Below are 23189 nucleotides of genomic sequence, written 5' to 3'. Positions count from 1 at the left end.
GCGGGATCGTTTAGCTGGTGAGGGAGCGTTACGAAGATGTTAAACAAAGAAAGGCGTTGTGCATCAAGGAGAGATTTACTACTGAAATTTCGGAACAGTACTTTTCAGGAGGAGTCGGACAACATATTACTTCTCCCAACATACATCTCGCTTATTGATCATGAGGAGACAATTCGAGAAATTAGAGCCAATACAGAGGCTTACCGACAATCATACTTCCCACGCACTATTCGCGAGTGGAACGGGTTGGAGGTATCGGATAGTGGTACCAAAGTACCCACCGCCACACACAATTAAATGGCTTGCGGAGGACGATGTGACCTTTAATATTGAATAAATAACCTACAATGCATAGTTTAAGGCTTATTTAGTAATGTAAAATGTTATGTTGTGATTAACTGATATTATTCAAAAATGTTTTGTTTTTTGCTGCCATTAGCCTGCATGTTATGCGATCTGTAATAAACGATACCGGCAACACTACGTAAAACAAATAGCAGCATTTATTAGAATAGTGTACAACGAAATGTTATGTTATGTGTGGCTATGTAGGAAAACTTTGTTCACTAATATAACCTATCATAGTCAACGAGATCTAACCTATAGAAGTTCAGTATGGAATGCAGTAACTAACAGTTTTGTGTTCTTGATCTGAATACATATATTACTTTAATACCTCGCATTTACTATCCACTGTTTTATTGTGGCTGGCTATAATAGTAGTAACTGTTGCTCTGTGTTGGCTGTGCAACTGGAAATGTGCAAACTGATCAAATGCAACTGATAATTGCAAATAGGAAAAGTGGGACTGCAACTGGATGCGTGTGCTGCATTACCCATAACTGGCAGAATAATGTTCATCTGTGTTCTATTTTGGGTGAGAAAAAACTGGGTGGAGATATCAGCCCCCTCTGTTGTGGCTGACAAAACTAGAGGTGTATGGAGCTGACTACTTGAAAATGCTGTGGAGATTGCCCAGATGGTGGTGTCATCTGCTGCCATCACTCTGCACCATATGACTGCATACACAGCACAGTGCTTGTCACAGTGCTATTGCCGTATTTGAAATGTTTACAAAAATACCCAAACACACACAAAATCTTCCTCTATCTCTCTTACACACACACACACACACACACACACACACATACAACATACACACACACACATACACATTGTTTATGTAAGATGATTCAAAATATTAGTTTCATGTCTATTATCGGTGAAGTATGACTGTGGACTCTTGAATTGAGTGCACCAACGCTCTTTCCACGTCTAAATTGTTCTTAACTGTACAAAACACAACATCGATGTACTGTGGAGACCTCACGTCCCACGTGTTGAGCAATTCGGCGGTACGTCCACCCGGCCTCCCGCATGCCCACTATACGCCCTCGCTCAAAGTCCGTCAACTGCACATACGGTTCACGTCCACGCTGTCGCGGCATGCTACCAGTGTTAAAGACTGCGATGGAGCTCCGTATGTCACGGCAAACTGGCTGACACTGACGGCGGCGGTGCACAAATGCTGCGCAGCTTGCGCCATTCGACAGCCAACACCGCGGTTCCTGGTGTGTCCGCTGTGCCGTGCGTGTGATCATTGCTTGTACAGCCCTCTCGCAGTGTCCGGAGCAAGTATGGTGGGTCTGACACACCGGTGTCAATGTGTTCTTTTTTCCATTTCCAGGAGTGTATTTTTGAAAGTTTTTCAGCAATCCTTCCTCTCACTAAGCACCATTTTAGGGGAGAGGGGAGGAGGAAGTAATGCATCACGTTCTACATTATTTCCAAATATAATTGAGGCTAATGACTGGCTAACGTAACTTTTTCTTAACTTAACCTCGGACCCACCTATGGTAGCATGTTAAACCACTGCCATGAGATTTTTCTGACAATGTATCACAAAAAGCCAAACTAAACGTGATGCGTTTTCATGTGATATTTAACGTGTTGCGTTCATAAACTACATATTTTCGTTACCCATATGTATAAACCAGTAATGCTCAATTATAGGATAAGTTTTGAAAGAGAGGAAAAATCAATATCTCGAAAACACAACCTTTGAAGGAAAATAAAATTATTTGTCAAACATATTCAGAATTCGAGTACAAAATACATTTATTTGCTTATTATAATGCGCAAGTATAATTACTGTTCTCTGATCGTAAACAAAATAATGATCATTTTTCCAATATAATTTTGTCTGTATTATTTATCAAAACATGTAAAGATTTCAAGTGTAAAATATATGTGGCTCTAATGTCATGACATTCTGCAACATTAAAAAATACACATAGCATGCATAAGAGCGCTACTGACTTGGCTTACCGCTTAAGCTGCTCTTTTTAACGAACTTAGTTTGATTATTGTTTGACACTTTTAACAAACCAAAAATTGTGAAATTTAAAACTTTGCATGCATATATATTTTAGTACGAAATGTCAGTCGAATTGCTAGAGGTCTGTAAATTTCTGTCACCATATTTCAGCTGAGCTCGTTAAGACTCTGCCAGCATATGTGTGGTGTATCCAGTTGTCACTGTGCTTGCACTGCTTGTTCGCATATGTTTCTCCTTGTGCCAAGGTCAGCACTTCCACTCAGTAAGATCCGTGATTAAGACGTGTTGTTGGAGAGGGCATCGTGTTTCTTGCATGCGAAGTGTGCCATGAAAAGAGAGAGGGCAGTGACTTCATGTTGGCAGTCAGGCCGGTACTACGACTGCAGTGGCTATGCAGTTGTTTATACTAGCCCGTCATGTACCTCAGATGACTCGATAGTGTGGATCACACGCCGCTTCCTGGAGAGAGAGCGTGACAGACATACGTAGCGGCATGAGTAGTAAGTGTGGTTGCTATTGCGACTGTTTCTAGGGACCACTGTGGTCGATAATAGCTGTTCCAATGCCATATAATTGGACGCCAGGTGTGGTGACATCTGCTATGTCCTTACTGATTCATAATAATGGTAGGTGGGGTTAAACTTCTCATGGCCTGGATCTCAATAGAATAGGGAAGGATATCTGGCTAGGCTGATAGCAAATTCTTCAAGGGGGGACACTAAAACTCATGAAAGTATTAGTTTTTTAGGTTAAGCTCACTATCTACGCATTCAATATTGAAACTAGAATTATATGAAAATGTTAAGCATAATACTTGTGAAGACAAAAGTAAGTACCAGTTAATTTACTACATCAAAATATCAGAGGTTTAAAAACAAAATTAATGAATTTCAGATCAGTTTAGATGAGCTGCAGTCTACAAATCCTGTTGATATTATTTGTATTTCTGAACATCATTTAGATAGTGAAATTGAAATGCTTTATATGGAAGGATATATCTTAGCTTCAAAGTATTGTAGAAAAGAGATGGAGAAAGGAGGAGTTGCCACTTACATTATAAAGGGTCACAATTATAAAAACACTGACATTCTTAAATATGGTAGAGATCAGCACAAGTAGAAACACACAAAGAAAAATAATTATAGTCATAATATACAGAACTCCAACTGGTAATTTCCAGCTATTCGCTAAAGAACTTCATGTAGTGTTATATTTCTTAACTTCTAAAAATAATGAACTTGTGCTAAGTGCAGATTTTAATTTAAATTTTCTGGAGAATATTTACTCAAGATCCATACTAGAGTCTCTTACGACTTCTTTTAATCTCATTCCTTCAGTACAGTTCCCAACCAGGATTATGGGTACCAACAGCGCTGCTATTGATAACATTTTCGTAGATACTACCACACTAGAAAATCATAGTATAAATCCAATAATTAATGTCCTTTCAGATCATGATGCAAAGTTGCTTACATTTAATATTGTGGGGTCTGATTCAACTAACAACAGGAAGTGGGAAACTATATGAATAATAAATGAAACAAGAATTGAAGGTATAAAAAACTGTTTGAGGAATATAGACTAGAAAGATGTATACAATTCACCCAGAATAAATAAAAACTATAACTGTTTCTCTAAATCTGTCATAAATCACATTCAAAACTGCTGCCCTAAGAAATTAATCAAAGCAAATAGATTAAATGTTTCAAAACCTTGGATTACAAATGGAATAAATCGATCTTGTAAAACGAAAAGAAGACTGTACTTAATGTCAAGGGAAGACGATGACTACAGAGCTAAATCACATCACAGATTATATTATAAAGTTCTAAACAAAGTAATCAGAACCTCAAAATGTATTTATTTTCAAGAGAAAGTAAATTCCTCTAATAACAAGGTATAAACTATAATGAAAATAGTAAAAAGTGGAACAGGAAAAACTAACCAGTAAAATGCAGAGGTTATGTTAAATATAAATAATGATTAGAGATAGCTCCAAAATTACAGACACTTTCAACAACTTCTTCCTTTCAGCAGCACAGTTCCTAAGAAGACAGCTCAAAATATTTAAAAATGCATAGCTGCAGAAGTTTGACAAATTTCAACTATGTCCTACCTAACTGAAAGAGATTTCTAATATTATTAGCTACCCTAAAAAAATGTTCCAGTGGTTGTGATGAAATCAGAACTATCGTAATTAAATGTTGCTCCTCAGAACTTTGTGACATACTGTGTTACTTATGTGATGAATCCCTTCACAGTGGTACTCCTCCAGATAGGCTTAAATATGCTATTGTCAAACCATTACACAAAAAAGGAGACAAATCATCAGTGGAAATCTTCTGTCCCATTTCATTACTGGCAATATTTTCAAAAGTGTTTGAAAGGGTTATGTACCATAGACTTTATAAACACATAGTACAGAAAAATATTCTCATTTGAAATCATTTTGGATTTAGGAAAGGACTGCCAACTGATCAACCTACATTCACTTTCACAGATGATACATTAGAATCAAAAAATGAAAAGTTATCACCACTTGGAATATACTGTGATCTGGCTAAAGCTTTTGATTGTGTAAAGCATGATAATCTTCAACAAAAGTCAAAATGTTGTGGGGTAAGAGGAGTAGCAGGCTCATGGTTCTCATCCTATCTATTTTAATAGAAAACAGTGCGTGTCTGTATCAGGCTTACCACATAACAATAGTCATTCAAAATATGAAACTGTCCGACAAGGTGTGCCCCAAAGCTCTATTTTAAGTTCCTTGTTGTTCCTATCATATATTTATGACCTTCCATATGCAGTGTCACAAAACGCAAATTTTGTTTCATTTGCAGATTGGTGCAAAAAAATCGTACCTGTGATCTCACTGTAAGTATCAAAGGGTGTTTCACAGCAAATGCATTGTCACTGAATTTGGACAAGACCCAGTACATACAGTTTAGTACCTCGCTAAGAATACCTGACCCTATAAGTATAATGTATTCAAATAACGAAATAAAGCTGTAGACAGTGTCAAATTTTTAGGGCTACAAATTGACCACAACCTGAATTGGAAAACGCACATTCTAGACTTAATGAAACTCCTTAGTTCAGCTACATTTTCAGTATGCATGATAGCAGAAATTTGTGATTTAAAAATGAAGAAATTAGTTTATTCTTCCTGCTTCTGTTCACTAATGAGTTATGTAATCATCTTTTGAGGAAACTCCTCTTACAAAGAGAACATTTTCGAAACGCAGAAATGAGTCATTTGAATTATATTTTGTGTCAGTCCTAGATCATCATTCAGACACCTATTTAAGAAACTTGGTAATCTAACTATTACTTCTCAATACATATACTCATTGATTCCCTTTGTCATTTCCAATATGTCTCTTTTTACACAAAATAGTGCAAAAGGTGATAGTAATACCAGAACCAAAAACAATCTGTATAAGGACTACAAAAGCTTAACATTAGTACAAAAAGGAGTCAAATACATGGGTACTCAAATATTTAATAACTTACCAGAGCATATCAAAGGTCATGTCAGTGATTAAGATCTGTTTCAGAATGAATTAAAGAACTTCCTGTAGGCCAACTCCTCCCACTCCATCGATGAATATCTTCACGAGGTTTATAGCTCTGCATTAGACTTATACAATATCCACTTGTCTGAGTTTTAAAAAAACTTTGAATCTTTCCACATCCCAGAAACTCCTCTCCAAGGGATCCATGGAAAACGATAAATGTAATGTAAACGTAATGTAATACGATAATGATGTATTGCATGGCCCTCGGCTTTACGTTCATATTATGTTTTAGGGTGTCACTGTTAATGGGTTTATATAGGGCAGGGCAGATTTGCTGAGTCCTTCCTATAATGTGTATTTGTGGACGACGCTTTGTAAGCCTGTTGTAATCATTACTCATATGTGAATGGGTAATTTTCTACTGCTCTGCGACTCATATCAAATTACATGTGCTTCTTCATAGATGGTCTTACAATATCGATATAGCTGTGCATGAACTGTTTTGTAGACTGCGAGAACCGTTTGTCTGTTCAGCTTTTAAAGTATTTGTGTTTCAGGGAATCGTTGCACATTAGGCTTAAATATATTGATTTATTAAAGGGTATGGCCATGAACCTGACTTGTTTTTGATGTGTTTGGAAAAAAGGTGAAGATCAATACAGCTTCCACAGTAAGGCCAGACTAATATTCCAACACCATATATCCAGAACTAATTAGTAGCCAATCTTGGCAACTGTTCTTTCTTAAATTGTATTATAATAACTATAGATTTCAGAATCCTACTTTTGATAATTTTTAAAGTTGAAATTTGATAGTTACCCCAAGATACTTGCTCTAAGCTAATAATATTATCAACTATGGTTGCAGACGCTAACTTGTCTCGGTTTGGAGAAATTATTTTTGTTAACATCTTATCAGCGAAGGAAATGTCCGTTATAATTGTGCTATGGAGCAGGCCAAATTCTTTTGTGAATGTTCATCAGACTTATTTGCTGTTTAAAATAAACTATTTGAATTGTGTGTTTTTCCAGTCACCTAATCATCCCCTTCAATATTATGTATGTTAGATCAGCTGGAGTTGCATGTGTGTTTTGTAATGTTATAGGAACCATTTTTTTGTACTTCCATACATAATACAGACAATTTCTGGATTCTTTAATGTGTGGTACAATAAATGAACTAAGCTCTTCGATAAGAGCAGCTTAAACTCTAAGTTGGCAGCTACAGTAGAGCAGCTACAATCGCATGTGTTATTTTGTCCTCTATTAATGTACAGAACGCTTACAAGTATGTTGTGACAGTAGTGCCACATGTGGTTTGTACTCGAAATCGTTATGTATTTGATCAAAAAATTTATCTTGGTGTTGAGATATAGAAATTTTCTCTTTGTGGAATCTTTTCCATCATCCTCTTCGGCTACGTTGTGTCTTTACATTTCGCAATTGCGGCATTACATCTTTATCCCTGAGTATTAGAACTAATGCAGCTTCAGTGGTACAACGCTTTAAACATTTTTTTTCGAAATGCATCGATTTTCTACGGTTTGTCATGTCAAAGTGCCGAAGGAAAATATTGCCCGTGGATAAACATGCAACGATGTGTGGTACTCCAAACAGCTCTAATAAAAAGTTATGTAATCCAATTAATAATATCAATTATATTTTCCTAGTATACAAAATGATGCATCATCATCTTCCCACCTAAAATGGTGCTCAGTGAGGTGAAGGATTACCGAAAAAATTCTAAACACTACGGATGATGAAAGTTCAAACAGTAGCATAGCCTCAAGTAAGGCTGGATTCGAAAGGCCAGTACCTTGACATATTTTGATAACTGTTACAGACAATTCAGAAATAACATTATGCCACTTCATTTGGTAATTCACAGTGATTTTTATATATTAAGTGTAAATTATACATCACATTCTCTCTTCTGGTAACTGACAGTTATGAAAGAGTAATTCAGAGTGACTATTTGCGTGTGTCAACTATCACTTAACAGAACATTTGTTTAGCACAGCTACAGATTTGATCAGGATCGTTTTTAGACATAGCCAAATTTATGCCTGAAATGAAGTTACAGCTGAATGCTTAACACATTATTTTTATCTGCACGCGGAAACAATATTTATCCCTGAAATGAAGTGACAGTTGCATGCTTAACACGTTATTTTTATCTGCGTGTGTGTTGTATTGTTATAGAAAAATTCAGAGATCGCAGTCATGTTTTAGGCTCCAATGATGGTGGTTATTTGGACGGGGAAACAATATTTTGAGGATTGACGTAAACATTTGTGTGTGTGTGTGTGTGTGTGTGTGTGTGTGTGTGTTTACGTGTTTTTCGCAGAAATATTAGACATTATAATAACGTATATATCGACATAGATGTCAGCCCTGACGCCACGCTTTTCGCTTGCTGAGTTACGAGATAAGTAATTTAGCTAATAATTAATCGTTTTTGCTATTATATAGGATTTACGTGCATTAGTGTCAGATAGACGTGAGAAATTGAAGGTTTCAGATTTTATTTGCGTCTGAATAAGATAAGCGAAGTTCCTGTTTAGGACAGTTCCATGTGTTCGTAAAAGTTTGTTTACATTTTTAACTGACGTTAAATACGCGAGATTATCAATTAAATCAGTGCACAATACTCAGTATTTGCGTTTATTAGTGTGATTTAGCCTCGATACATTGAAGGTAGAAGTTTAAATACAATTTATTAGGAATAGTGATACTGACAGTGAATTCTATCCTCAGCTGTATACTTTTGGCTAGCGCAACCTGCGACCGTTAACAGTTACGCAAACGTAAAATACATGGTAAATTAGTATTACACTACAATATCTCAGTAAATCAGTGTTACAATACAATTTCTGAGCCATTTTACATGCGGTTTAGTTAGCAGAAATCTAAAACTCACCTCGCTGTCTGCTTAAATTCCTTAGCTTTTGTGGGCTTTAGTGATTGTGTACTGTAAGCCCATCAGTTCCTAAAAAATAGAGTTCGTATTTGTGCTTTACATTCTGAACTCTCATTGTTAGCTAAAGGTTTAGTTTTGTATAAGCATCTGTCAGTGTACAATACTCACTATTCACGTTTATTATCATTTAGACTCGGTACATTTAAGGTATCAGTTTTCTAGATTTACTAGGTCATTTTCGCATGCACGTAAAAGCTTGTTTACATTATAAATACGAGAATAGTTAGTAGGTGTAACTTACCGCAGGTTACTGTTTAATTCTTTAATAATATTCACTAGACAGCCCAGAGCAGTTTACTGTAGGTCACTGTCTTATTCTTTAGTATTCACTAGGTAGCCCCTAGCAGGAAAATAAGCACCAGATCTAGCTTCTACCATACTTTTTTATTCTTTTTCATTATTGAGTGTCCTTTCTGCCAACTACAGTGTAGCTGTAGTTATTAGCATGATGCATAGGGACTGTGTCTGTTGTTTGCGGATGCAGGAGGAGCTGACCACAGTCCAAACGCATCTGGAAGGTTTGTTGGCCATAGTCAACAAGCTCCAGAGTGCACGCCTTGAGGTGTGGTGGGAATGGGGTGCCTGGAGCAGCCTCTGCTGTACTAGATGTGCAGGGGGGGATGTCACAGCTCTCTGCCACTGAGCCGATCTCAGGTGCAACTGAGCCGGCCTGCCCACTCTCAACTCAGTGTGGGTGGCGGACTGTTTCGAGGTCTCGAGCCTCAAGGTGAAGGTTGCATGGGGGATGCAGGCTCCTGCCAAATCCCATGCACTCTGCTAATAGATAAAGTGTGCTCTCTGATGCTGGAGGGGGGAGGAGAGGTGGGGGGGCCTGAGCCAGATCAGAATGCACCTTCTTCCATGATAGTGGCCGCTCTATCAGCAAGGTGCAGACAGGCACATGGGGTTAGGGGTTTGTTAGTTACTGGGAACTCCATTGTTAGACGGGACATGGAGTCCCTCAGGAACATAGGCGTCAAGGGCGGGGAAGAAGTCCAACATCCACTTGGTGTGCTTGCTGGGGGGCCTTGTCTGGGATGTGGAAGAGGCTCTTCCGGCGGCTATCGAGCTTGCGGGGTGCAGTCAGCTGCAGATTGTTGCAAATATCGGCACCAACGATGCCTGTTGTTGGGGTTTCGAGGAAATCTTTGGGTCCTTTCGACGGCTGGCTCAATTGACGATGGGGGCTTCCATCTCTCTGCAGCTTCGTACCCAGGGTGGACCGGGCTTCTATGGTTTGGAATCGAGTGCAGAATCTAAACCAGACGCTGTGACGAAAATGGTTGTAGATTCCTCGACCTACGCTATGGGTTGGAAGGTTTTAGGACGTCCCTCGATAGATCAGGGGTGCACTACACACAGGAAGCAGCTGTATGGGTAGCACAGTACTTGTGGCCTGCACATGGAATTTTTTTTAGATTAGTTTCATCCCAGCGGGGATCAAAACGTCGGCGTGAAAAATTACCAGTTCGTGACACTCATGTGAGTGAGCCAACTGTAAAAATTGTTGGTTCGCCTACACAGGTCATTCCAAAGGATTTAAATGTGTTAAATTTCGTGTTCGTAAATTGTCGAAGCGTCTGTAGCAACATCTCCGAGCTACTCTCCGAAATCAACAGTAGCAATGCCAATATTGTATTAGGTACTGATAGCTGATTGATACCAGGCATAAATAGCAGTGAAAATTTCAACTCGGATTGGACAATGTTTAGGAGGGAAAGGACCGATGCTATGGGAAGTGGTTTGTTCATTGCAGTTGAAAGTTGTTTACACGCAGTTGAGATCGATACTAGGTCGGACTGTGAAATAATCTGGATAAATGTTGATTGATCGGGTTTCTGCCGGTTATTCTCGTCTTTCCTACACGATATTTCGACTGGGTGACACGCCGTCTTCTTCATGTGCAGTATCACGTGTAGTATGAGACAGCACCTGAAGAAGACTGCGAGTCAAGAACTGAAATATCGTGCAGGAGAGACACGAATAACCGGCAGAAACCTGATTACTCAACATGGCAACTCCTCGTCTGGAAAGCTTGAATAATTACAGTCTGGATAAAGCTGTCAATCAGACAAGGATTGACTATTGTATTAGGGTGTTTTTATAGACCATCAGCATTCGCACCAATCATCACAGAAAGTTTCAAGGAAAATCTTGAGAAAATAGGGCATAAATATGCAAATTATCCATTAGTTACAGGTGGAGACTTAAATCCATTGACTGGAAAAATTACACATTCACCACAGGGGGCAGAAGCAAAAACTCGTGTGATGCTATTCTAGGAGGGTCGTCAACATACAACCATGGGCAATTGGTTAGTAAACCAACTAGAGATGGGAACATATTAGATATCTTAGGACAAACATACCTGATCTTTTTGAGGAAGTTAATCTAGAAGAAGGTATTAGCGACTATAAAATCGTTGTGGCTTCTATGTCATTTGAAGTTGCCAAACAACTAAAGAAACAGCGTAGAGTTTTCTTGTTTGGAAAAGCAAATAAAAGTATCATTAACGAATATCTTCATTGTCAGCTCCAAGCAATCATCGCGGGACACAAAGATATTGAGCATCTTTGGTCGGAATTTGAAAGTATTGTCCACCATGTGCTAGAGAGGTATGTGCCTAGCAAAGATATAGGGGAGGGAAAGGATCCATCTTGGTACAACAAACATATTAGGAAGTTGCTGAGACAGCAGAGTATTTTGCACAGTCGTTTAAAACGTAGTCACTGCCCCGCTGACAAACAGAAATTAAGCGAAATGAAAGCAGCTGTCAGAAAGTCAATGAGATATTCTTTTAACTAATTTGAAAGCAATATTTTTTTATCTGCAGATTCTAAAAATAACCCCAAAATATTTTGGTCGTACATAAAATCCAAGAACGCTACAAACAATTCAGTACCTTCTCTTGCTGACAGTATGGGTAATATAACGGATGATGATAAACAGAAGACCGAAATTCTAAACTTAGCTTTGAAAAACTCGTTTACAGTAGAGGATTGCAGCACCACTCCCCCTTTCAATTATCGAACAAACGCAAGGATGGCTGATATAGTGTTTACTGTATCTGATCCTTAGTCGCTAGGAAGGCATCTGACCCAGACGGTATTCCGGTAAGATTTTATCTTCGTACATCCATTTTTTAACTGGATGAAGGTGGGACGCAGCTAGTATAATGTTTATTAAAAATGAAATCCCTCCAGCTGTACTTAAGATTTTTTATTTACTTCACTACTAGTTTCGACGTTGCGTCAACACCATCTTCAGGCCCATACACTTTGATGAAATCAGTTGTGTGTGGCTCAGTGTAGAAGTCCGCGGTGAGAGCAACACGTGCTCCACATGGATCCAGGTTCTTTCACAAATCATTGGAACAGCGGAAAGTTCCACAGGCCTGGAAGAAGGTTCAGGTCATAGGAATCTACAAAAAGGGTAAAAAATCCGATGCACGTAATTACTGGGCAATTTCACTGACATAGATTTGTTGTTGAATCATGGAACATATTTTGTGTTCAGACATAATGACCTTTCTAGACTCTGAGAAGCTCATCTGCAGAAACCAGCACCGTTTTAGGAAACAGCGGTCATGCGAGACACAGCTGTCCCTCTTTGTGCATGATATACAACAGGCTCTAGATACCGGCTCCCACGTTGATGCCACATTTCTCGACTTTCTAAAGGCGTTCGACTCAGTTCCGCACTGTCGCTTGCTTCAAAGGTGCGTGCTTATGGCCTATCAGATGACATATGAGGTTGGATAGATAGTTTTCGAACAGACATGGAGCAGTATGTCGTCCTGAATGGGGTGACTTCAAGAGAAACAAGCGTAACTTCAGGTGTGTTCCAGGGCAGTGTAATAGATCCGCTGCTTGTTACGATCTACATAAACTATCTGGTTGATGGTATTGACAGCGGCATTAGACTGTTTGCCAATGATGTTGTAGTCTACAGGAAAGTAGTATCACACGAAAGTTGTGAACAAATCAATGTGTATTTTGCAGGAAATAAATGAGTGGTGTAATGTCTGGCAGCTATCTCTCAATATTAGTAAGTGTAAGCTACTGCATATAACAAGGCGAAAATCCCCATTAATGTATGAGTACAAAATTTCCCAGTCTTTGGAAGCGGTAACACCCATCAAGTATCTGGGTGTGACTATTCGAAATGATCTCAAATGGAATGATCAGATTACACAAGTAACAGGCAAGACGAACTCTAGACTGCGGTTTATTGGTAGAATCCTGAAGCGACGCAGTCCTTCAACAGAGCTTACAATACGTTCGTTCGTCCAGTTTTATTGTTCGTCTGCATGGGACCCTTACCAGTTGGGTGTGATTCAAGAGATTGAGAAGGTCCAAAGAAGAGCGGCAAGATTCGTGACTGGTACATTTAGCCATCGCGAGAGCGTTACAAGTCTCATAGAAAGTTGGAAGACTGACGGCGCGCTAAGCGAAAGGGGCTGCTCACTAAATTCCGAAACCCCATCTGCGCCGAGGATGTAGAGCATATATTATTACCACCAACTTCCTAATAGCGCAATGATCACCATTCAAAGATAAGGTACATTAGAGCTCGTACTGAGGCGGTCAGACAGTCGTTTTCCCTCGAGCGATCAGCGAGTGGAACAGATGGGGTAAAATATGACTTTGACGCGAATTGTGCCCTCCGCCACATACCACTTGGTGGCTAGCGGTGTATATATGTAGATGTGCACATGTAGACGTTTTGTATGCCAATGCTTACATGCTTCTGCAGACATTTTAGATATGGAAGTAATAATGTGGCACTTGACAAGTATGTTTTGTAGAACAGTACAACAGACAAACTGGATTACTGTCTCTATGAAACGTTGTGATTTTTTTGGTTGTTAGAACAAATAAAACTCTATGAACAAACGTGTGATCCTCTATGATGAAAAATACTGGAGCAAACATATAAATTTTGCAATGAGTTTCAAGTAAAAAGAATGAAGTAAACAAGAGGTAATGGCATTGTTTCGCTGAAATTACTTTGGAAAAGTAAATAACCAAAACGTGTTTTGCAGGCGGACAATCCCATATTCGCAGAAAAGCTGGAAAGACTGCTATAAAACTGTGAGCAGAGGGGCGCAACAAACCACATACAGCGAATTAAGAGGTTTTGGGAAGAGAAGCTGAGAAGAAATCTCTCAGACCAAAAAATGTTCAAATGTGTGTGAAATCTTATGGGACTTAAGTGCTAAGGTCATCAGTCCCTAAGCTTACACACTACTTAAACTAAATTATCTTAAGAACAAACACACACACACATGCCCGAGGGAGGACTCGAACCTCCGCCGGGGCTAGCCGCACAGTCCATGATTGCAGCGCTTGCGACCGCCCGACTAATCCCGTGCCCTCTCAGACCAAGCTAATAAGTTGAAACACGGCGCTTAATTAGGCATAACAAGTAAGGAAAGAAACAAAAAGAAGAGTGCATTTTATAAAGTATAAATCAGGTATCTGTGGTGCATTGAAGGAGGGGGCGACAGTGTGCTATAACTGTGTATATGAGGGAAGGGGAGGAGGGAAATGAGGAGGCAGTCTCAGACTGTATACTCTCCCAGAACTTAACCCACGATGTGAGCTTCATCTCAACAGCCTCCACAGCAGAACACTGGCAGCTACGATACTGTATCCCAACCGCTTGTACCCTGTTACTGGGCTGGAGTGCTTGCATTACTCTCCTACCAATGGAGGATGACGGTATGTTTTAAAACACATTATTACTGCCACCAAACATGAAGGTTACATTATGCAGAAGAACAGAGTATCTTCGATACGCAATAACGGGAACTATTAGGGACAAATACAGCCACACATTCCCTCGAAGCCCGGGTTTCACATAATTAATAGAAATAAAAGGTTTATAAGTTCCATTATTCGCACGTAATAGAATCATTGATCATTCCCCAGCCTTCTTCACTGAATACCAGTTGGGGTAATACTCATTGTGAATGTGACGGAGTAACAGTATACGAATAAGATTTTTTTCGAATGTAAACCAGAAGACTGTTTCGAGACAATGGCTAATCACGTATCATCTCCCGCCTCGATAGTCGCAAGTGGTAGCACCCTGCATTCATGACTCGGACAAGGCACGGAGTGCCAGTCAGTGAGGATGTGGGCTTTAGGGCGTTTCCCACATCCTTCTTCATCAAAATAATACATAATCTATAATGATTATGAAATTTTTGGTGAATGTAACTTTTGTACACCACTGGCCATTAAAATTGCTACACCACGAAGATGACGTGCTACAGACGCGAAATTTAAGCGCCAGGAAGATGCTGCGATATCCAAATGATTAGCTTTTCAGAGCATTTACACAAGGTTGGCGCCGGTGGCGACACCTACAACGTGCTGACATGAGGAAAGTTTCCAACCGGTTTCTCGTACACAAACAGCACTTGACCAGAGTTGCCTGGTGAAACGTTGTTGTGATGCCTCGTGTAAGGAGGAGGAATGCGCACCGTCACTTTTCCGACTTTGATAAAGGTCGGATTGTAGCCTATCGCGATTGCAGTTTATCGTATCGCGACATTGCTGCTCGCATCGGCCGAGATCCAATGGCTGTTAGCAGAATATGGAATCGGTGGGTTCAGGAGGGTAATACGGAACGGCGTGCTGGATCCCAACGGCCTCGTATCACTAGCAGTCTACATGACAGGCATCTTATCCGCATGGCTGTAACGGATCGCGCAGCCACGTGTCGATTCCTGAGTCAACAGATGGGGACGTTTGCAAGACAACAACCATCTGCACGAACAGTTCGACGACGTTTGCAGCAGCAGAGACTATCAGCTCGGAGACCATGGCTGCATCACAGACAGGAGCGCCTGCGATGGTTTGCTCAACGATGAACCTGGGTGCACGAACGGTAAAACGTCATTTTTTCGGATGAATCCAGGTTCTGTTTACAGCATCATGATGGCCACATCAGTGTTTGGCGACATCGCGGTGAACACACATTGGAAGCGTGTATTCGTCATCGCCATACTGGCGTATCACCCGGGGTGATGGTATGGGGTGCATTTGGTTACACGTCTTGGTCACCTCTTGTTCGCATTGACGGCACTTTGAACAGTGGCGTTACATTTCTGATGTGTTTCGACCCGTGGCTCTACCCTTCATTCGATCCCTGCGAAACACTACATTTCAGCAGGATAATGCACGACCGCATGTTGCAGGTCCTGTACGAGCCTTTCTGGATACAGAAAATGTTCGACTGCTGCCCTGGCCAGCACATTCTCCAGATCTCCCACCAATTGAAAACGGCTGGTCAATGGTGGCCGAGCAACTGGCTAGTCACAATACGCCAGTCACTACTCTTGATGAACTGTGGTATCATGTTAAAGCTGCATGGGCAGCTGTACCTGTACACGCCATCCAAGCTCTGTTTGACTCAAATTCCCATGCGTATCAAGACCGTTGTTACGGCCAGAGGTGGTTGTTGTGGGTACTGATTACTCAGGATCTATGCTCCCAAACTGCGTGAAAATGTAATCACATGTCAGTTCTAGTATAATACATTTGTCCAATGAATACCCGTTTATTATCTGCATTTCTTCTTGGTGTACCAATTTTAATGGCCAGTAGTGTAGATAAAATCATATAAAATATTTTAAACACTAAAAAAGAAAAATAGCATTTAAACACTAACAATGAAAATTAGCCCAGGACTGGGGCAATTTACAGTTCACTAATCAACACTAACTTGACGTTTGTTACAGGCAGCCGAATCCGTATGTTTGCAACATAACTAACGGTCGTCAGAACTACGTTTCCTGGGGAGGCGTCATGAAGAATCTGGTGAGGATAAATACGACGGAGGTTCCTCTACGACCAGTTCTGTGGTATAGTCAGCCAATTGTGACGACTTCAGTCGTGTGGTACACAATCTGCCACTTCTTCCTCGAAGTCTTGCCTGCACATATTGTCGACTTCTTCATCCGTCTTTCTGGAAGAAAACCATTGTACGTATAAACACATACACTCAAGTACTCATCAGGATAGTGATTTAGTGTCATACTGTGGCAGTACACTTTAGATAGATTGTCAACAAAATGGTTCAAATGGCTCTGAGCACTATGGGACAACATCTGAGGTCATCAGTCCCCTAGAACTTAGAACTATGTAAACCTAACTAACCTAACGACATCACACACATCCATGCCCGAGGCAGGATTCGAACCTGAGACCGTAGCAGTCGCGCGGTTCCAGACTGAAGCCTGTAGAACCGCTCAGACACAGCGGTCGGCTTAAATGGAACATCCTGGTGTCATTATCTTGAGCAACTATGTATTGTAACACGATTCTCGAGTGTTGGCACCATTTTTAATATTTATGGAACGTATGAGCCTTTCGCTGTTTAATATGACAATAGATAAATTAAATGTTGGAAACGGTAAGCGCTTACAACATTAAAGAGGAAAAAACGAAGAATCCTTATTAGCCTCATAAGGAATGAGACTCTGATGAGCCAAAACGTTATGACCATTTGCTTAACAGCGCGTTCATCCACTTGTGGAAAGCAATACAGTAGATATTCTGCGTGACATGAATTCGAAAATATATTGGTAGGTTTCCGTTCCTACGCAGCATTGGATGTCAACGCACTGTGCATTAAAGTACGGTGAGCTACGGGCCAGTGGTTAGAGAGCATGGAACTGTCACCCATACCGTCCCCGACAGTTTTCGTCGCCTTCAGTTAAAATGAATTTTGTAGTAAAAACACCAGCATTTTACTATCCTGCTCCTCTAACCATTGTACTACGATTGTAGCCTCATAACAGGACAGTCACCCTGCTGATAGACGCCATGACCATCGTGGAAGACATCCAGCATACAGTAACGTTCGCGTGCACCGTGGGTGTCATGGTGCCTGTGGTTAGTACCACAGGTGCCATGGAATGTCCACCATACCATAATACTGCACTCATCATCCAACATCCGTGGTGTGGTGACAGTTCCCAACACCTTGGATACTGGCGTATCTGAAGACAACTACCACCCTGGTGTAACAACAAACGTGATACATCTGATTGGGTGACATGTTTTCATTGGCGCACGATCCAGTGTCAATGTTCCGCCTCCCCCCCCCCCCCCCTCCCTCACGCGTCGTAATTGACAATGTCGTTTGGTCAACGCTAAGGTCGCCTGCTGTGGATCCTCATGTTCACCAATGTGCGCTGAACAATTTGGCCAGAAGCACTTGCGCCTGTCTGTACCAGCACTGTAGTCAGATACGTCACATATGGTTACATATCCCGCTTTACAGATTGGGCAAGCATCAGATGTCCACTTTCTGCTGTGAGGCGCTGACGACCACATCTTGTCGCCTAGTTCTGGTTTCTCCATTCCTCAACCACTTTCCACAGATGATGGCGACTATAGCTCAGAATAAGTCACCCAGCTTCGCCTTTTCACAGAAGCTCGTTTCCAGGCACCTGGCTGAAACAACCTGACCATTGTCAGTGGATTTCCCCTTTTGCGATGATTCGCCATTCCCCTCTGCTCTGCTCATACACATACCTTCCATACTGCGACCAGAGCTCGCAGCGCCATCAGTCGGCACTGTGTCTGGTGGCAGTTAATGATAATTTTATGTGTCATCAGGGTATATTTATTTTGTATGTACAATGCAAGAAGATATGAAGCACAAGAATGTAACCGTTTCGTATTTTAACACTCCTATTCTACAGTACCTATTGATCAAGTCACTAATCCTCCCTGTAGTATTGCGAGAGTATTCAGAAATTTTTTCGTTTAAGACTATAGAATTATAGAAAATATTTATTTCATAATAATTCTCAGTATTATGGAAATTTTCGTTGTATCTAACCGTAAGTTGACACATTATCCCTCTCGTTGACCTAGGATAGATCATAGTGACGTTGTGATATTCTCACTTGTCTTTAGATTAATTGAACGCAAGCTAGGAACTGTAGCCAGCAGAGAAGACGAATGGGGATATGGTGACACCTTTAGAATACACAGGGTAGGAAGAAAATTGCTAGGCATATTGACTACAAATTCCTCAGAGTAACCCTCCACGTGAAACAGTTTGCAAACAACGATTCAGACACACTAAAAAGTAATGGCAGGACCATTCCATCTCTCACCATAATTAGTTAACTATTTAGGAAGTGTTGGATATAGCTACACCAAATTTCTTCACTCCTCTTCCATCTACATGTTACATATCGACTTATTGATGAAAGGTAGCCAAAAGTCTACATTTTTTCATCAGACAGTACTTTACGTTTCTGAATTCTCACAACACTTGCTCACCCCTAACATTGCTGCTCTTCCGTCTTCAATCTCCATATTAACTTATCGATAACATGTAGGCAGTCAGTTAGACCTATTCATAACACAAGTTACTATCAAACACACTTGTTATCTCCCACTTGCACTGACTCGCCCCTTTTAATGCTGCTCCTCCTTCTTCTACCTCCATGTTGGCTCACCGAATGAAGTGGGACAGAGATTTGCACAATGGACCCGAATTTTGGAGAATAATTGCTCAAATAAACGTCTGACGATCCAGGTAAAGGAATTCTGTGGTTTTCCTGAATCGCTGCAGGTAAATGCAAGTATGAAAAGGGAGCAGTCAATATTCTTCCCTATCCTTTTGTAATCCAAACTTGCTCTCTGACACCATTGTCTTCACTGTCGACAGGACCTTAAACTCTAACTCTCAAACCTGCCTAATTGATAATAGGTAGATAATCGTCTGCAACTCGCAATAATACAATAAGTTACACTTCCCATTTCTTAGTTACACTCACTCCCCCTTTCGTCACTATTCTACTATCTTGAATCTCTAAATTGACGTATTAATAACAGGTAGGCGTTCTCCATCATCCAATAAGCTACGTTTCTGATCCCTCACCTCCGCTCCCTTCCTTGTCGTTGAAGCTCATCCTTCATCAGTCTCCATATTGACTTACCCAGCGTGGTGGTGCATAGCTGAATTTGGGTTTGCGAGAATGGTGATTCAAATACCCCTGCAGCCTTACCAAATTAGATATTCCTTGGCTTCTGTAGATCACTCCAGGCAAATGCAAACATAGTGCCTTCGAAAGGAGCATGGCGTTATCACTGCTCCTTCCGTAATATTAGTTTTTACATTGCCTCCAACGAGCTCGCCTCTGAAAGGACGTTAAATTCCAATTACCAGTGCTGACTTGTCGATAGTAGGCTGCCAAATACTGATATCCAGGAAAATGCCAGTAAGGGACCTTTGAAAAAGCTATCGCCAATTTCCTTCTTCAATGTTTCATAATCTATGTTTGAGCCACTTCTCTGATGATCTGTCATTACAGTTTCCATATCGAATGTTTCATAACAGACTGCCAGTCGTCTATATTTATTTATAATACACCTAAGAGAAAAAAAACGACGAACCACGAATGAATAATCTGAACGGGACGGAAACATGTAGCTGTGATCTACACTTGACAGGAATAAAAGTGTGTCACTGCCGAATACAACCAACATAACGTAGCTGTGTTTCAGGTCCTCTAAACACCAAAACCCCGTGGGGTACAGTCGTTTGACTACACACACTGGGTACCGCAAGAGGCTACTAGAAACCAAAAATCTTTATGGCAGTCAGTATAAGCGTCAACTAAAATCGTCATACAAAACATATTAGAAAACACGTTCTTAGCGATGAGACACCCCATAACACTCATAATAAACTAACCTTAATTACAACAAGTGACATTCCAAAAGCTCTGAGAAAACGGATTACTTTACATATATCGTACAGTAATCCTTAGTCAAAATTAAATACTCGAGACACTATGTGGAGTTACAAAGCTGCACGGCAATGGAAAAAAATTTTCGCTCTCAAAAAGGTTTTCCATCCCCGTGCTGAACGTCGCTCAACGGCGAGTTGCTCTGGAAACTGGATATTGGACGAACCAGTAAATAAACGCGAATAACGGCAACAAGCACTCTAAAAAAATGTTCAAATGTGTGTGAAATCTTATGGGACTTAACTGCTAAGGTCATCAGTCCCTACGTTTACACACTACTTAACCTAAATTATCCTAAGGACAAACACACACACCCATGCCCGAGGGAGGACTCGAACCTCTGCCGGGACCAGCGGCACAGTCCATGACCGCAGCGCCTAAGACCGCTCGGCAAATCCCGCGCGGCCAAGCACTCTACGTAAATCTCAACATTAACAGCGAATCACGAGTAATATCATTGTTCTCGTCAACAGCTAAGTGTACACAAATTTGAACTTTAAATAACATGACCAACGTCGTCGTTCTGGACCTGGATTCAAACCCAGCACCTATAGCCATTGCTAACTAAGCTAAGCTATGTTTGTGCCTTATTGAGACCCGACCACTAAGCATAAGGAGACGTGAAGTATAGGCGTTTGCATCAGCATCAGTTATCAATTCAGATCCTGAAATAAATGACGAAAATGTACTGCACTGGCAATCCTGTCATAACAGTTACCTTCCTGGGAACTACCCCCAACGACGTTTAATATGGTATCATTCGCAAGGAATTGTTATGCTCATTTTTAAAACTGAAAAGTCATCATGTAAAGCTTGTGACAGGGATGCGAACCCAACACCTAATAGGATTGTTAACGAAGTACGTAAAATCAGAAGTTAAATATCAAATGTTTTAACCAATAGTGATATGTTGGAACCTTAAATGACGATACAATTGATTTTGCATGACTGGGATTCGAACGCAGAATCCCAGCGCCGTCGTTTTCTAGCCAGGAACAGACGATAAATAGCTATTCTTGGTTCACCAGTAGCGAGATGTGTGCATGGTTAGCTAGACATCAGGTGACGAAAAGTTCTGTGCTGAATGGAATTCAAACCCAGCACACGTGCTCATGAAGACTCTTTAACTATCAAATTTTTTCCAGTAATAGCTAGGAGTGGCATGTTTGTACTTTCAGTGATGTGATGGAAAATACTCTGCTGGCTAGAAGTTGAATCCACAACATATCGTCGTTGGTGATCACAACGATCACAACGTCAATACCAGATCCGTTTTCGCCAGTAGGACGGAGAGGAATGTTTGAATTTGAAAAGATGTAAGGAAACGTTTGATCTTGTAATGATGTGATAAAAAGCTCATCGTGTGGCTGTGAGGTGAAACGAACACGTTACAGCTGACAACGCACGAAGAGACGTTGAAAATGCAACTAGTTTTCACTAGTAGTTCGGAGTGTTTGAAATGAAATAATGAAAATTTTGTTCTGATCTGGATTCTAACCAGACAGGTGCCTTTCGAGGAGGCCTAGAAGAGTATGCAATCTTCGGGAAAGTGAAATCGAATTCGAATCCCAGTCCAGCACCACAATTTCCAACGTCTTACTTTCAAATAAAGTAATAGCCTTGTGTACTTACATGGTCATTTCTTCACTAAATGAAATACGTTTTCTAGTTTACGACGGCTTGCTGGTGACAGAGTCTCTGCCTTCCGGGGTTTCTCCATCTGTAACAGCTCAAACGAATGCCGCTCTGCCCCAGTCGGCAGCAAAGGGATGTTATCTTTACTGCGGATATAGAACTACGGAGCTTACTGGCGTTCTACACTTCGTGTTACTAGGAGTGAAGGATACTTGTGTGTGTTAAAAATCTACGCCTGACGTGAGATGTGAACCTACACGTTTTACACATCAATACAAGATTAATCCACCAGACCACACAACCCCCTGCCAAGCACATAATTATGAATTGCAGAGTATTCATTTGGATGTAGATGCAGATGTCAAGGGACTGGTAACAGGAAGGAGGGCGGGATCTGGGAATGGATTTCAAAAAAAGAGGTTCAAATGGCTCTGAGCACTATGGAATTTAACGTCTGAGGTCATCAGTCCCCTAGAACTTAGAACTACTTAAACCTAACTAACCTAAGGACATCACAAACATCCATGCCCGAGGCAGGATTCGAATCAGCGGCCGTAGTGGTCGCGCGGTCCGAGACTGTAGCGCCTAGAACCGCTCGGCCACATCGGCCGGCTGATAGAAGTGCAGAAGTGCAAAATATAAGCGTGAAGTGCTTGCAAAGTATTGCTTACTTAGAAGTGGGCCACAGTTCGTTTTATCTTAGGACTGAGAGATAAGGAAGGACTGTTTTCAGAACGAAGAATGGGCCATAGGGAAGGGGAGATCAAAGAATACGGTTTCATAAGTGTTAAGAGGAATGATACAGAGTAAAGCCAGCAACAATTAAAAGAGAAAATATAGCGTCAATGGAAACCGCTAGATTTGTTTATAAAGTTTTGGGGGAATGGAATAGAAGGGCACTTGCGGCGATGGTGTCAGAGAGAGAGTGTGTGAG

General features: G+C 40.8%; 1 protein-coding gene across 2 annotated transcripts in view; it reads left to right on the top strand.

Annotated features, from left to right (window-relative positions):
* LOC126285286 (fatty acyl-CoA reductase 1-like) overlaps positions 1–23189 on the top strand; it is a 159327-nt gene that overhangs the window by 105670 nt on the left and 30468 nt on the right. For both annotated transcript variants that reach the window (XM_049984574.1, XM_049984575.1), the window contains one exon: positions 16586–16828. In XM_049984574.1, the coding sequence (XP_049840531.1) occupies positions 16586–16828 (243 nt within the window). The remainder of the gene's footprint in view (positions 1–16585; positions 16829–23189) is intronic.

The sequence above is a fragment of the Schistocerca gregaria genome, chromosome 8, assembly GCF_023897955.1.
Source record: "Schistocerca gregaria isolate iqSchGreg1 chromosome 8, iqSchGreg1.2, whole genome shotgun sequence".
NCBI lineage: Eukaryota > Metazoa > Arthropoda > Insecta > Orthoptera > Acrididae > Schistocerca > Schistocerca gregaria.
This window is presented reverse-complemented; position numbering and strand designations above follow the sequence as displayed.